We start from the raw sequence: 15,674 nt of genomic DNA, 5'->3' as shown, positions 1-15,674 counted from the left end.
TGCTCTAGGATGATGCTTTTTAATTGTTATTTTATATCTTTAGAAACAAATCAAACCATGAAAAACATTATAATGTGCAGAAATTTCCTGTACAACAAATATGAAAACAACAAAATTTGTACATCATTTCATGATATTCAACAGTCACTTATTTGAAACACATGAACTTTTCCCTTCTTAAGCAGGCCCCAAATGGGAAAAAAAATAGAACAGAAATGTAGGAGATATAATTGTCACACAGTGGAACTTTCAGTGGACAGCTTTAGATAATCAACAGCAACAGAAGACATTGACCGAAGAGACAGATCTCAGCAATTATAACACAAAGAACATCAGAGGGCAGGGAGAAAATAATTTCAGGAATTCAAGTCATCTTGACCAAGACAGATCCACAAGGTAGTGGAGCATTGCCTGTGCTCCTTCTCTTCCTGCAGAGAAGTCCTATAAGGCAGATCCTACTTATTCACATCGACACTACGCCCGACTTTATCTTTACAACATTTTAAGCCTTATCAACTTTTTTCACCTATCAACACGGGATCAACAGGTCATTTACTTCAAACTTCAGTCTCTTCTCACAATGAGTCAGTTTAGGGAAAACACATGCATACAGTTTTATTTAAAATGGATACTCATTAGATGATGCCACAAGCGAGAATCTGATGTCTGCTTCCAACACCAAACTAATGGGACAGATCTGACTGTTTTCTCTAAGAGGATCGGGGCAGTGGTCAAGCAAAACCAGTTACTGTTCTAGCTAGTTTTCTGATGTTCTGCTGCAATATTATGAAATCAACATCATCTAGCATGGAAGACTCATCTCCCTCTCCCTCTGTGCTATACAAAACAAGGGCCTTCAGAAGCAAGACAGCATTTGCCACCCTAAGGCAGCAAGTTCTTGGGAGACCTGAAATAATGAATACTGGCTCTGTGCTCTGCACAGATGTGCTGTAACTAAAAGAGTAAGAGACTTAAAAAAACCAAAAAAACCAAAAACATGACTGTAAGGGGCAGACTTTCCTACCTCCCAGTTCCTTTGGAATGGTTCTGTTTGGTCCAAGTGGTTTATCTTTGTTTGTCAACTGACAGCAGCTTAGGAAGAATATGGGCCCACTTTGTGGACAGCCAGTTTGGATGGAGCTGGCAGGATCATTAACCTCATGGCAGTTTTTTTGTTTTGTTGGCTTTTTTTTTTTTTGAGTATTTCAGAGAAAGAGAGAAAAAACATATTCAAGTGGCTGCTAAAAAAAAATATATATATATAAAATAAATTTAACCAAAATAAACAAAACTCCAAAAACAACCAACCAAAAGCTGAACTGCACTGTGGCCTGTTCTCCAGTTTTGCTCACACAGCACACCACAGTTTCACACCAGGTTGTAAAGAATTCCTCAGGATATTCATAAAGTTACAGCTGTGCATCAGGAATTCCTACATTTTCCTTCAGCTGACACTGGATCCTGTGAGGTTGTCAGGTTCCACTGTAAAGCCACATACACTCTTAGCATCTGCAGCTTTTTCTGACAAGTCTACTAAAACGAAGAAAAAACCCCCAAAACAACAAAAAAGCAGCAGAATTCCAGGGACTCTGGTTATTAAACCTTCATAAGATTTTTCACCGCTCTATAGCTATTCTATAGCATTATTCATGAACTTCATATTCATCTGCAATGCAACCAGTGCAATGATCCAAAGACCAAAAAACACACCCTCCCCCCACCCCAAGCTACTTAAGTCCTTCATTGGTAATGCCTTCCTAAGTCTAACAGTTATGTACCAGCAAAATAAATCCAATCTGATCCTTGACTTGTGAAATCAACAACTGGAGGGTTTCTGCTTGCTTGCTCTGTTTCTAAAAGGACCAGTTAAGACAACAGCAGCAGTACATTGCAAGTAATTATAAAACAATTACATTGGATCAATGAGATGCAGGCAGGTAAGACATGTCTCAGTTTTGAATGGCTAAAACAACCGAGAAATTTGTCTTTACAGCAGAATTTTGTACAATGTGTTTTGGTAGAAACAGTAAAGCCAGTCAATTATTTGGGAGTGCTTGAACACTTGGAACCTTAGTTTGAACATTTTCACAGATTTATATATTTGAGGAAAAACAACAACAATGATAAAAAGACACCAACCTGAGAAAAACTCTATTAGAATAGAGTGAGCATTATTCAGTAAATCATATATTGCACCTTTAAATAAATCATTATAAATTGTATAAAAACAGAAATATCAGCCAGGAACAGGGAGGAGCTATTCTGTCCTTCATACACACCCACACACACCCCCTTGCACACACATTCACAGATTCACTTTCTCTGGTTTTTTTCTACAGTTAAAGCTCAGAGTGACAGACCACACTCCTTTTCCTCTGGCAGAGGCACCAAAACATTAAGGCAGGGGATATTTGTGGTGAAATGCAAAAACAAAACTCAACTCCAAACTTCTGGAGAGCCCTGCCAACAGTGCAACTACAGTTAAGTTTGACATAAGCCTTATTTAAAAATCTGTGTTCTCATTAAGAGTTTCATACAAAAATAGAATCTCTGCTGTTTTTTTTTCTAGAGTAGCAACTAGAAAAGGCACAATTTCCAAGTATAAATGTCCATTTGAAGGAGCCCTTTGTACTCCTTTTTTTAAATAAAAAGGAACACAGAAAAAATAGATCACAGAGGCACATATCTATTAACTAAGTAACCAGATACAGTAGATAAAATATGTTCCTGAAACTTATAATTAAATATATTAAAACAGCTCACAAGCCTGGTGTCTGTAAATGAAATCATATAAAATTGTAATAAAAAGCTTGTGTTATTATTTTAATATTTAAATTCTACTTCACTGTTCATACTGCAAATGCTATTTCACCTATCAGTACTGTTAAATTCCCAAGAAAAAAAGCAAGATTCCTCTGTTAACTTCAAATAGTTTTGCTTGGGTTGTGTTGGTTTTTCTTTTTAACATCGACCTGCGGCTCCTGCCACCATTGTGTTTTTCCTCCTGCAGATCACTTCTTTGAATGCAGACAGAACTGCAGAAGCCATACATGAGACACTGCACACAGTCCCAGAAAACATGAGTAGAACACCTCCCTTTCCTATGGGCAGGTAACATCTCCTGGAGAAACTGCATTCCTGGTGGACTATGTGTGGTAGCCATTGGCCTTCCCAAAGCCTGGCCCAGGTGTGAAATTTTCATAGATTGCCATTGCTGTCATGTTTTGGTAAATAAGATCAGTTTTCTTCTCCCTCTGGGATCTAATAATATCCATAACACACTGGTTTAGGAAGACGTACTGGTCCTGATAGGAGAAAAAGAGAAGGTAATGCATTTCTAGAAAACATCTGATTTTCAAAGTCATTCTGCTTCTGAATGTAGGTTTTGGCACTGCACTGAATGTTATCACAGAGTATGTTTTAGAACTTGTGTGTGTAGTTCATAGAAAATAGAGCTGGAAGGGACGTCATGATGTCATCTGACCAACATCCCCATATAAAACTAGGATCGAGTTTACTGTCATGCCTAATGCCCTCCTAAAAGACTTTCACAATGGAGATTTTACAGCCTTTTTCAAATCAGCTTGAGTTAGTCCACACACCTTTTTGGATCAAAGAGATAATTTCAGCAGGAACACTTGTGTTCCTGTGGAACACAAAAGAAAAGATGCACATCGAGACCACCTGACTCAAGTCAATTCTGGCTCACAGTTAAAGGATAAAACCCACATGGGTAAAACAAGCTGCAAAAAAGACTTTGGGATTTGGTTCTTTCCAGCTGCAAGTGCCAGTCCTACAAAGTACTCTTGCTTGGATGTATGGTGGGCCCTGGCTGCAACTATTTCTGTGGGAAGAAATGGAGCAGGAAGGAGGGAAGCTAAACAAAGAACAATTTTAACTCCTTAATATCTTATCTTAGTGTAGTTCTGAGCTACATCTTGAGTCCATGCTTCCTGGATTATTAGGCACACTTGAAAAATGTGCTGCTGGGTCCAAGACAGCCTCACCTCAGTTTGCACCATTAAAGGCCGGTGCATGCGGAGGTCGTACACCACTCCGTACACATCCACAGTGTTCTCCATTTCCATCTGCTGAATCAGGCGGTCAATGGCGATGAATGTCCCCGTCCTCCCGACACCAGCACTGCAATGACACAGGGAGGCCATTTACTGCTTTCTACCAACCACCTGCTCCCTGCTGGTCTGATGAAAAGCCAGTGAAACCGGTACGATGCCTCCTATTATTTCAGTGGCATGGTAATAAAAGCCTTGGCAGCCCAGAGGGGTGGCTCTTACTACCACCAAGAGGAAGGAGGGATATGCTTCTGGGCTTCTCAGCCTTGCACTTGCACAAGATTATATCGAAAAGCACTGGAAAGGACAACTTTTTCAGCTAAGTTTTCCAGGCTAGGAGAGATTCTAATGAAATTTTGTATCACTTACTTTGCTACGTACATAGCATTGCTAGTTTCTGAAGCACAAGGCAAAGGGTTTAATTCTGCCCATGCCTTTAAGCAAAGAAACTTATTTTGTTTTTAATCCCATTGGAAAAAAAAAAAAAATCGATCATAAAAAAACCACAAGATAAAAGCATGTCTAACAGAAACACGTTCTTCCTACCTGCAGTGCACCAGAGTAGGAGAGTCAACTGGATTTTGACTGTTGTACTGATGAACAAGGTGTCTGAAGTCGATGAGAAGGTCTGTTGTCTCTGGCACTCCGTGATCCGGCCAGGAGGTGAAATGGAACTGCCGCACTGTGTGGCTCTCTGGTGTGTTGGACTACAGGAATACACATTAAAAAACAAACCAAAACAAAACAAACAACAAACCCACAAGACAATGAAAACCGGCTTCAGAGGAGCAACAGTAGGGGCTTCCTGCCATATATACTGGGCCAAGCTCAGCTTCAATAAAGATGCCTGTTACAAGACGTGCAGGGATTTGGATCAATGATATTCCAGTTTCCCTCTTCCTTCCACTACAGTAGGGAATACCTTGAAATAATTTTCTTTTCCTTTGACTTTACTCTGAGCTCATATCTGCTGCGTTGTATTTGCTGATGGGGCTAATTGTTCAGTCCAGCAGATATTACAAGTATCTGCATATGCACAAGGTTATTTTATATACTAACAACTAACAACCAAGGCAGTACTTACCTTTTCTACAGTGAAGTCCCTTATTGTCCATTCTGGAAGGACAATTTCTGAGACCATTGTCACCATAATGTCACCGTAGGTCTTGGATTGCTTGTCTGGCCAGTACTGCTCACATTTTGTCTAAGAGCAGAGTTACAAAGTTACACATGGCAACGAAGCAACTGACTCTTAGTTTTAAATAACACACCACCTGAAGCAGGGCTAGAAAGCATGTCACCCTTCTCAAGGGCTATTCCAGGGCAAAAGAAGCTCTACCAAAATCATTCTTTAGAGAGAAGAACCCACCCTTAAAGATAGCAATTCCACAACTCTCCTGAGGCAATCTATTCCAATAGTCAGCAGATATGAAAATGGGAAAAAGCCAAAAAAAAAAAAAGTTGTGCCTATTTGATTTAGAAAATAGTCTTCCACCAAGAGGATGGTTGTTAAAAGAAAGTGGTCAGTCTCCAAACTGCTACAAAATTAGAAGGGATCCAGCTGCCTTCAAGAGACAGTTCAGTTTTGATAAAAACATACCCGAGCTTGTTCCATACATTTTGTCAACATAACAATAGAGTAGATATTCTTTTCCCAAATCATTTCCCAGAAGTCGTCTATAGTATTGGGTAAAGGACCCTGTGCAGCAATAAATGCCTTCTTTGAGTTATAGCCCTAAGAAGAAAAAAACAAAATCAATGTATATACACACACAAACGGGCATCAGTGAGACATAAAAGCTGATTTTAAACATCATTAAGAGCTGTTAAGCCTACATCAGAAAAATACACATTATATTTCATTTCAGCTAACGAAGCAACTTACAGGTATATAGTTTGCATTAATATAATCACCAGTTCCAGAGCTTTCATTTGAAAGTTTAACACGCGAAATATCATCTGCAGAAAGAAAAAATGAGAAGACAATTATGAATTTTAGAACTGGAACCTTTCACCAAAATACTGTTTATCTAATGCATGGTTTCTAAATAAGAGGTGTTTTGGAACAATGTGCGTTTTAAGAATAAGAACAGAACTTCAGGAATCATAACTAGTGGTATTTATATAATGAAAGCCTTCAGAAAAATGAGTGGCCAGGATAAACACTCAGAATACTCAACACAGTTTATTTTATTTTTAAACATGGTATGGTTTTGCCTATTTATATATTTCTAATCCAACAAAAAATTTACTACAGTTTTAATTACTGGATAAAAAAAAAGTAATTTGTCTCCTGCTGCCATTGCAGCTGATGCTTTTCCTCTAAAGCATCCATAAGTACCCATCACTGTTCACCTTTCAATTCCATCTTACACGCTGCTACCTTGGGATGCCCACAGGCAGCTTGGCAGTGCTTAAGACTCTTCGTTCATCTGCAAAGCTGGTCTTATATTTCTTATAGCTCTGCATATATATCTGTCTGTGGTCAACTGTTATCCTTTTGTGTTTTCAACCTGGACTTCGAGTTTCTCACAAATGGAAAGCGAAAGTTATTTAATTAAGGGAAAGTTCTTTAGAGGAGTTTTCTTAAGAAACAACCTTGAGGGAAAGCTCTTTCAGGTTTGCTTATACAGTGATTTTGGGAAAGCAACAGCTCAAATTCAGTGCTTTGGAAACTGACAACACTTGAAACCTCTGGGTACTGTTAGAGCCAGATTAGCCAAACCCAAGGTTTTCACTTAAACACACGACCAATAGAAGATGCAAAACCAAAGAGAGTAACTCACATGGTAAGACATTGTTGTATCTATTTTTTCCCCTGTTCTCAGGTAGTTCAGCAGCAAATTTGGGCTGATGAACACCAGCAGACTTGAGTTCCTACAGTAAAAGAAGGATTCATGAACACCTGGTCTGGGTTTCAGAATCCCCCAAACACATGACAAACAGATAAAAATACTCCAAACACTCACGGTCTGTGCTGTAAAAGCAGGCATGTTAAACTGGGATAAATGACAATAAAAATCATCTTACTACAGGGTGGGACGGTGACAGTGGCAAACCTGATGGAGAAGGGTTTAATACAGAATGTAGGAATTGTAGTGTGTTTAAAAATCAGAGATGGGCTTTAAAAGCCTGTTGTGCTAAAACACAACACTGATATCAATGGCACACTAATTCTGGCCCCAAGGCAGTGAACTACTCTGCATAAGCTTTACAGACATTACAGGGAGAAAGGGAGCACGCACATAATGAACAGACTGAAGGACGGCAAGGTGGAGCACCAGCCTGTAAAGTACAATCCCAGAAAGAATTTAAAGAATAAAGTCAATTAAAAACTTCAAGGAGATGAGGAAAAAAACCTAATTCTTTAACAGCAGACATGACAACACAGAATCCTTCCTGACACTTCCTTCCTGTCCTTTGTACCTTGGAACAATTGAGCTTTAGCACATTTCACAGAAAAATATTTACGGTCAGTAAGCAAATCATAATTGCTGTTTCTCAGACTGCTCCTCTGAGCTATTCACAGGTGTGGTTTGCAAATCACACCTACACACTGAAGAAGACAGTGAAATTAGCAAGAGACCTGTCTTGCTGTGTACTGAAAAACCCTCCAAGATGAGAAAAAAGAAGTGTAAAAGTTAAATAGCATCCCCCAGGCTAACTCTGCAGTGTTGACTAGGGCAAGGACTCGGGAGATCCTGTCTCTGGTGAGAGCTCTGACCAGCAGGCCATGCTGTAAGCTCACGGGTAGTGACAGTAATTCAGGACATGAAGTATTTATCATGCACTTCAACTAAATTTGGAGCTGCATAGGGGAAGAGAAGGCTATACATATGGCTTAACAGTCTCTATAATAAAGGATCCTTCTCCTTGCCTTCAGTAAGCCTTGTGTATGCTCCATAGAAAAGCTGATGTGACTTTCCAAAAATATTTGTCATGAAGCTCTCTCCACTGAGGACACATACCTCATACTCTTCTGCAAAACCACAGTTGGAGTCAGCTTGCTGCTTCTTAAAGTAGGACTCAAAGTTCTCCACTTTAATCATTTTTGATCTAAAATGAGAAAAGCCATCTATTAGCAACTGGCATTAGGTCAAGAAACCATGGATTAATTCAGTCAATGTGTTAGAAAGTGTTCTTTACTTACTTCTTGACCCTTTAGGGGAGGGAGGGGGGAAGAAAAAAAAGCTGATTAGACACATGCAGTTGTATTTTTCACTATGTGAATCTAAGAATGAAAGCAAGACTGTTAGTTGCAGCCACAAAACTGTGCATTTACAGGGGACAGGGTATCAAGCATAGCATATAACTGCTCTGTTAAACCAAGGAGAGAATAGTACATCCTTCAGGAGAGGAACACTGCAGAAGGTGTCAGTCAGCCACTTACTCCCATTGGATTGGCCCTATTCTCTGGTGTATTTTATGTCAACTATCAAAGTCTACACAGGTGGGATTTCATGGGATGCTCTGGCCATGCCTTTCCATCAGCACAAAAATGGGTGCAAGAACCAACAATGTGGTTCAACTGCACTGCCTGTGACTTCCAATTTATTATGGTTAGTCCCCTATGGCCAGCTTTTACAATCACAACATTATCTGAATTAAGGGCTCAGCACACAGTAGTCCCAAACAATACAAAAAATTCAGGTCACAGTGCTCATTTTGCCTATGTGCACTTTATCAACAATTTGGTTTGTTCCCTCAATGTGCATGAAACATCAAACATCCCGTTTTTCAAAACCATGTGGAGCATTTGTGTGTCTAATGGTGATTCATGAAGTGAACACAAATCTCTGCAGTGGCTCTAGAAGTCTTGATCAATATGATTATTTTCAGTCTGCAGGCTGGGATCTTTAAATTCCATGAGGAATTAATACTTCAAAATTCTATATAAAACTGCTCAGAAAACAAGTAACTGGGTTCAGAGTAATTATTGCAAATATCACTTGATCTCAAAAAACAACACGTGAAAGGATATGGCCTTACTTAATTGGAGAAAAGGACACTTCAGTATTTCTTTTATCTTTCCTGTAAGGTGAAAGAAAACAACACATAGGTTCACAGTAGAATTTAATGGAATGCATATGAGATTTCTGACGACAGCTATCTCCTGTGCCTGCTGAGAACAATTTCTTTTAAAGCATCTCATTCTGTGAAAAACAAAACCAAACTCCTCAGGCAAACCTTACACCTGGAATAAAAATAAAATACTTCATCCTTTATTTGGTGATGTTGTTCTTTCTGTTTCTTTCTGTTGCAACCAGAGTATAAAGCCTGAACATAAACCACATATTTTGGTGGAATAAGTACATTGAGGGATCTGTACTGCTACGTAACATCTCAGGAGAACTGCTACTAATACCAGAATCCCTACAGTAAGTGTTCAACAGTGATGTGTCAGTCATACTGAAAGTGGTTGTTGAATGAAAATAAATGTTCTCGTTATTGTACACAGTTATTGGACACAATTTGGAAAACAACAACAGTTAATCAAACAAACTAAGAAAGGTGGACTAAGGGTCTTACAGTTAACTCCTTAGAAAGGATGTACTACATGATCAAAAGCAGAAAAAAAGCCTTTGTGGACTCTTACATCCCAGATTATTTGGAAAACACTGGAAACAGAGACCAGCTCAAATCTTAGGCAACCCATCAGCTTCTGGAAATTCCAAAATGGAAGTTTCATGTGACAGGGAGTTAAAAAGGATATTAATGGAAAACTTAAAATCAAACCATATAAGATACAATTACATATGCCTTTAAGCACAATAATTTGTGATGTTTGCTCATTTTTAAGTGAATGACTTCATCAGCATGCCTGAATGGTGAGGCCCTAGAACAGGTTGCCCAGAGAAGTTGTGGATGCCCCAAACCTGGCAGTGTTCAATGCCAGGTTGGACAGGGATTTGAGTAACCTGGCCTGGTGGAAGTTGTCCCTGCCCACGGCAGGGGGACTGGAGATGATCTTTAAGGTCCTTTCCAACCTAAGCCATTCTATGATTCTATTCTATCAATTAAGATTTATTTTATTTAGCTCTTCTGAACTCATTAGTTTGTAACTATGGGGTTAAACAAAGTGATTTAACAACTGGATTGATATTTCAATTCTAATCTGTAACATACAAACAACATTTTTAATATAATGTATTTTAAAGCATCATGACAGAGGTGTATAAAATAGAGAGATACAGAAGTGAAATACTGGTGTTCCTCAACACAACCAATACAATTATAAACATACATTACCTTCTCCTTCTCCAGAATATGAAACCCCCTATAGCGACGACAGCAAATATGGCCAAAAGGCATCCAATAACCACTCCAGCAATAACGCCTGATAAAAGAGAACAAGTATTACTCATTACTGATCTACCTCTTCAGTAATGATCTAACTCAATCAACATACTACAGCAGAACCTTACAGGTGACAGAGCATGCTCTATGCTACTAAATGTCTTGCCTTTACTGTGTCCTTCGGCAACACCAGTATTGAAACCTCAGTAAGAATAATAAAAAGGAGATGATAAATTAATAAAAAATTGGGATCAAGGGATCAGTATCTGCATTCCAATACACCTGCTTCTAGTTTACCAGAACTGTTAGAACATCAGTTTCTTTTTGCTACTTGTTGCTATACCAAAGTCTCACTGTGCCATCCAATCCCTTTTAGCATGCCATGAGTAGTACAACTTTTGGCAACTCCTCCAGTGGAAGTCATACATGTTAAAAAGGGATCACCTGCAGAACTAGCAAGGTATGAATTTACAGAGTAGTGTCACTGCAAAGCTAGAAACATTTCATACAGAGAAACCAATGGGTGTTTTGATATTATGAAACTTGCCATAGTTAAGGAATCTCCACATGCTGTGTATGTGCCAAGCCACCAGTTCTATATTTGACATTAACTATACCTGGATCCTGGGGTAGTAAAACCGGTTCAGAACAGGGTGAAAATGATACATAACTGTCTTCCCCTTCAATCACGTTGGCCATAAAGGTTATATTAGTGAAACCTGCAACACATGCCCTGTTGAAAAGGGAGAAGGAACAAAACAAAACAGGTACATTATAGGTTCATTTAACAGCCTTAAGCAATATCTGTAATCTTTCCAATAGATGATCTTTTAGATTTCAACTGCAGAAAATTTAACAAGACAGTGATTTGAAATAAATACCTGTATGAAAGAAGTGGAATCAATGGTCCGTTTTCGTAGCCATACATTGTATTTCCCTTGCCTACATTAACGATGTTTTTACCATTCTGAGAATGGAAAGAAGGTGATTCCGCCTGCTCTGTTTCTATGACATATGTAACATAGGTAGTTGTCATCTTCTTCTTGAAGTCTTTGTACGTGTTGTTCAATTTAGACTTCAAAGACTCATAACCTTCAGGAAAAAAACAAGGATACATGTGATATATACATCATCCACTGGTTTTATATCAGTTGGCACAATGGCTGAGATGATCGCATTAACCACAGCTGACATTACTCCATAAGTACTGCCTGAAATGAAAGGCTAAGTGCAACAGATAACCTCAGAAATCTCTTCTACTGCAGTGCAATCTACTGCACTACCTCCCTATTTCCCAGCGTTACTTGTTTCAATCTGCTTTTGGTTTTACTTCTACCACACAGAGCAGAGCTTCTGCGTAAAGGTACATTAGTGGTGGAACCTGGTGCCCCATGGACAAGCTTCACTAGCCAAGTAAGCTATATCCATACATGTTCTATCAACTATCATATGTAGAGACTACAATGCAAATGGTGTAGAAAAAGTCAATCAGTATTTGATAACATTGTGCTACCCAAACAGCATCAAGCCTCATTCAGGGTGACACTAAACTTGTCCTGACCTTGTTCCTTGTTCTATCTTACAAGAAGTCTCACACCTAAACCCTAAGAAATGAAAGAGGTAATTTCTGCCTTTTCTTGACATAGACAAGCAGTGGACAAAATGCTGAACAGAACAGTTTCCTTTCCAGAAGACTAAAACCAGGCTACCACAGTGAGCAGTGACCAACAGGACACTGTTCACAGAACAGCACCACTTTGCAGTATCTGTTATAGAAGATGAACCTTAGAAACTTGAAGCAATTATACAGTTGAGGCACATGTAACCTAAGAGGTAATAAACTAACTCAATCTACCAGTTATCCAACAACTCAAAAGCAAGCAAACTGACACAAATATTCAGTGTTGAGGGAGAATGAAGAATCTTGTTCATTTGACTGAAGTTTGCATACACTGCTCTCTAGTGACTGCCTTTACAAAGCTAAAAGCTCCTTCTAAAAGCAGATATAGTATTGAATTAATCTTTAAAAAGGAGAAGCCTTGTGGGAGCTCTGAAAGGGGGAAAAGCTTAAAGTTTTGTAGAGTTGTGTAGAAACAAGGGTTGCTCTGACACCAGTGAGCTGGTGGCTCACTGCCACCAGCAGCAAAGCTCCCATCAACTGTAACTGTGCAGGAACAGGGTGCAAGACAACTCTTCTAAAGCACTAGCTAGACTTCATTAAAAGCAACTGAGGGTGCAATTAACTAAGTTGCCTTGAAATGTGTGTTCAATACTACCTGAGATATGTTTTATGTCCTGTCTTGTCCCTAGTTTCAAATCCAACAGGAATCCCAGGTTATATCCGCAGCACCTTGTGGATGTCTTGGATATCATCCTAAAACAGCCTCAGACACTATTCCTTACAAAGTCCCCTCTGTCTATCCTAAAGGCAATGATGTCTGTTTTAGAACGGAGAAACACATCTCAAGAATATTTGTGCTAATTGAATACCATACAGCTGAAGCAATGCTTGGCTGTAAGGCTATTTTCTGCTCCTATCAAAGCACTCTACATTGCAAAGGCAGGCAGTCTTCCTCCCTTATTTCTCTCCTTCTTGAATACCTTACAATTAAAGAAGAATGCACCAAATCTCATCACAACTAGCCAGGACTGGCTGAAAGTACAAGCAGAGCTGCACATAAGAGACTGGCATTCAAACCAGCAACTCTGGGGCAGCTGAGTAGGCATGTGAAAAGTAGGTATTTTCTGCACTGATGTGATATATATACATATACCTATAATAATAGTAGATAAAATTCCTATTATATTTTTATATATATATATATACATATATACATGTGTGTATATATATATGTGTATATATATATATACACACACACACAAACATTTCTTGGACAGGTATTGTATGGAAAACCATAGAAAAAAGATCTACAGTCAAAATTCTGCAAGATGAATTTCCAGTGTCATGACAAAGGATAAGCATGAATGTCAAATCCTACTTGGCAGAAATTATCTCCATCAGGTGCTTTATTCCTTCAATGCACTGGCAGAAATGAAAAGTTGTTCAACTGGAAACTATGCTGCAAAGGTAAGTTCCTTAATTTAATGATTTATCACTAGACATTCACCAGTTAAAGATATTTCTCAGTTTTCATGTTTTAAAGACACCAGTTTGACAGACTACTCTGTAGTTTTCTGTGACATTCAACTTCCCACAGCATTAATGCTGGCAATGCTATTCAAGCCTTCCACCTGCATCCCATCTCTCTCAGCTAAAAGTGCTTTAAGTTAAATTAGGAGGAAAGCCCTCTTCTTTTTAAGATCTTACTGCAGACGTCTTCCAGCTGAAGAAAGGATGGGAAACACATTCTAAGTTCCAAAGCTGCTTGTGTTAGCTGCTATGACAATTATTTGGGAGGGGGGGGAGAAGAAAGGATACAACATTTTGAGGAAGGGAATCACTGGTAAATCAGTTTGGCAACAGAATAGGGGCAGTACATATGAGACTTGTGTACAAGGAGAAGTCAAGAAAGAAAAGATGAAGTGAAAATGGGCTTACTGAAAATGAGGAGTGATCCGACAAAGCAAACATGATTTTTGAAAGGTGACTGAAAATACTGAGCCAGCTTTTTCTCTGTCCATTTAACACCTATTTAGAGTCTAAAACATAATGCCATCTGATAAATTGTTTCACACAGCTGAAGATTATGCCATAACATCTTACCTTGTTCTGTTGTGATCATTACTGCGTAGGCTTTTAATGGACCATACAATGAATCAAAATCAGAGAATTCAACAGACAATGAGCTGTGACTGACCACCTTGACTGAAGGAGCTTCACTTGGATGAGGTGGGTCTATCAACAAAAATATTTTTTAGCATGTTAAGGACTGATAGAAATTTTCCGAACAAGAAAATTCTGTAATACTGATGCTGTTCATATAATGCATATTTATCGTGCATCACATTAGACTTTGCATTAATGTAGTGTTTTATTCATAATCTGTAGGCTGATAATGTACTGCATACCAACTTTGGCATTCTGCAACCATGAAGTTAATATTTTTGTCCTACAAATATCTTTAATTCTCAAATCTTAATGCTTACCAGTAATGCTTGTGTGACACACCCCGTACACTGGAGAGCTTTCAGAACCATTTGAAACAGTTATGATAGTAACATTATAGGTGGTGAAATAATCTAAAGATTCTGTTTTGAAGGTTTCCTCTGAGCCTTCTCCCATGCAGGGTGGAGCGTCTTCTTCATTTGTCCTTGAATTATTTATATTAGATATTATAATTTTGAAGCCGGAGCTGTTACCAGAAGGACATTTCCATTTCAGCATTAGGAAAGGCTGCTTGGCCACTGGTTCACACCAAAATGAATTCACTGAGGCAGGTTCTGCCAAAAGAAAAAATAACAAAAAAGAGGAGTAATAAATCTAGTGTTGTCCTTAATAGAAAAAAATGACTATTTGTATATTATGTGTATAAATGTTTGTAAAATTTCAGTTTTCCTTTCCACTTTTAAAAAGATGTGTACATGGCATCTACTGCGCACACAAGGACTTGTTACCCCATGAGAAAGACAAGTATTTAATACACTAAGTACACAGACCCATTCTGTGCTCTGTAACTCCTCTACAGACAGGGTTACTGGGAAAACTTAGGCTGAGCATCTGTCAAGATCAGCAACATTTTCAAAATGATGTTCAACTCTTTAACATACTACACAAAGAACATTCTTAGAGAAGTATGTAGACTGACACTAACTCCCTGTACAACTATGTAAAACTCTTAGTGGCCAACAAACAAGAAAATATAGGCTCTGTGCATTAAGAGCATAGCAGTAGCCATCCTTAAAACAGCAACTACAACACATCAGTGAGTCTTCTAGGACACAATATAAAAATGCAACCTTATGACCAGATACAAAAAGATATTTAAAAAGTTAATGTAGCAGTAACACTGAGAAGAAAGGTCTCTTTAAACAGAGAGGCACAACCATGCTTCGATGTTTCAGACAGACTGAGATTATGAGTTGCCAAGCAGCACTTATAGAGTACCAGCAACTCTCTTAACAAGTTCATCCCAGAGCCCCTTTGGAAAACCCACGGGGGAGCTCTGGGACAGATTCATTTCACCTCAGTCAAAGCGGGACAAAAACAAGGAAAGGACAAAGTAGCACCTAATCACAACAAGGGGGAAAATAGTCCCAATGCCTCACATGAAGAACACAGGTGTACCTCACCCTTCTCCTGCCTGCAGATGAGCTGCACAAAGCAGCGTGGCTGACAGGCACCCA

General features: G+C 38.8%; 1 protein-coding gene across 1 annotated transcript in view; it reads right to left on the bottom strand.

The window, feature by feature from the left end:
- Positions 1-15,674, bottom strand: part of PTPRJ (protein tyrosine phosphatase, receptor type J) — a 66,371-nt gene continuing 50,697 nt past the window's right edge. Inside the window, exons 5-19 of the mRNA XM_027701811.1 lie at positions 14,478-14,771; positions 14,095-14,226; positions 11,252-11,462; positions 10,988-11,103; positions 10,323-10,410; positions 9,063-9,104; positions 8,224-8,232; positions 8,042-8,129; positions 6,860-6,950; positions 5,959-6,032; positions 5,674-5,808; positions 5,158-5,277; positions 4,620-4,780; positions 4,008-4,143; positions 1-3,305 (exon numbers count right to left, since the gene is read on the bottom strand). Of these exons, the coding sequence (XP_027557612.1) occupies positions 3,147-3,305; positions 4,008-4,143; positions 4,620-4,780; positions 5,158-5,277; positions 5,674-5,808; positions 5,959-6,032; positions 6,860-6,950; positions 8,042-8,129; positions 8,224-8,232; positions 9,063-9,104; positions 10,323-10,410; positions 10,988-11,103; positions 11,252-11,462; positions 14,095-14,226; positions 14,478-14,771 (1,856 nt within the window). The 3' untranslated portion in view covers positions 1-3,146. The remainder of the gene's footprint in view (positions 3,306-4,007; positions 4,144-4,619; positions 4,781-5,157; positions 5,278-5,673; positions 5,809-5,958; positions 6,033-6,859; positions 6,951-8,041; positions 8,130-8,223; positions 8,233-9,062; positions 9,105-10,322; positions 10,411-10,987; positions 11,104-11,251; positions 11,463-14,094; positions 14,227-14,477; positions 14,772-15,674) is intronic.

This window comes from Neopelma chrysocephalum, unplaced genomic scaffold, assembly GCF_003984885.1.
Source record: "Neopelma chrysocephalum unplaced genomic scaffold, ASM398488v2 Primary Assembly neopelma1_24, whole genome shotgun sequence".
In the NCBI taxonomy this organism is placed as follows: Eukaryota; Metazoa; Chordata; class Aves; order Passeriformes; family Pipridae; genus Neopelma; species Neopelma chrysocephalum.
This window is presented reverse-complemented; position numbering and strand designations above follow the sequence as displayed.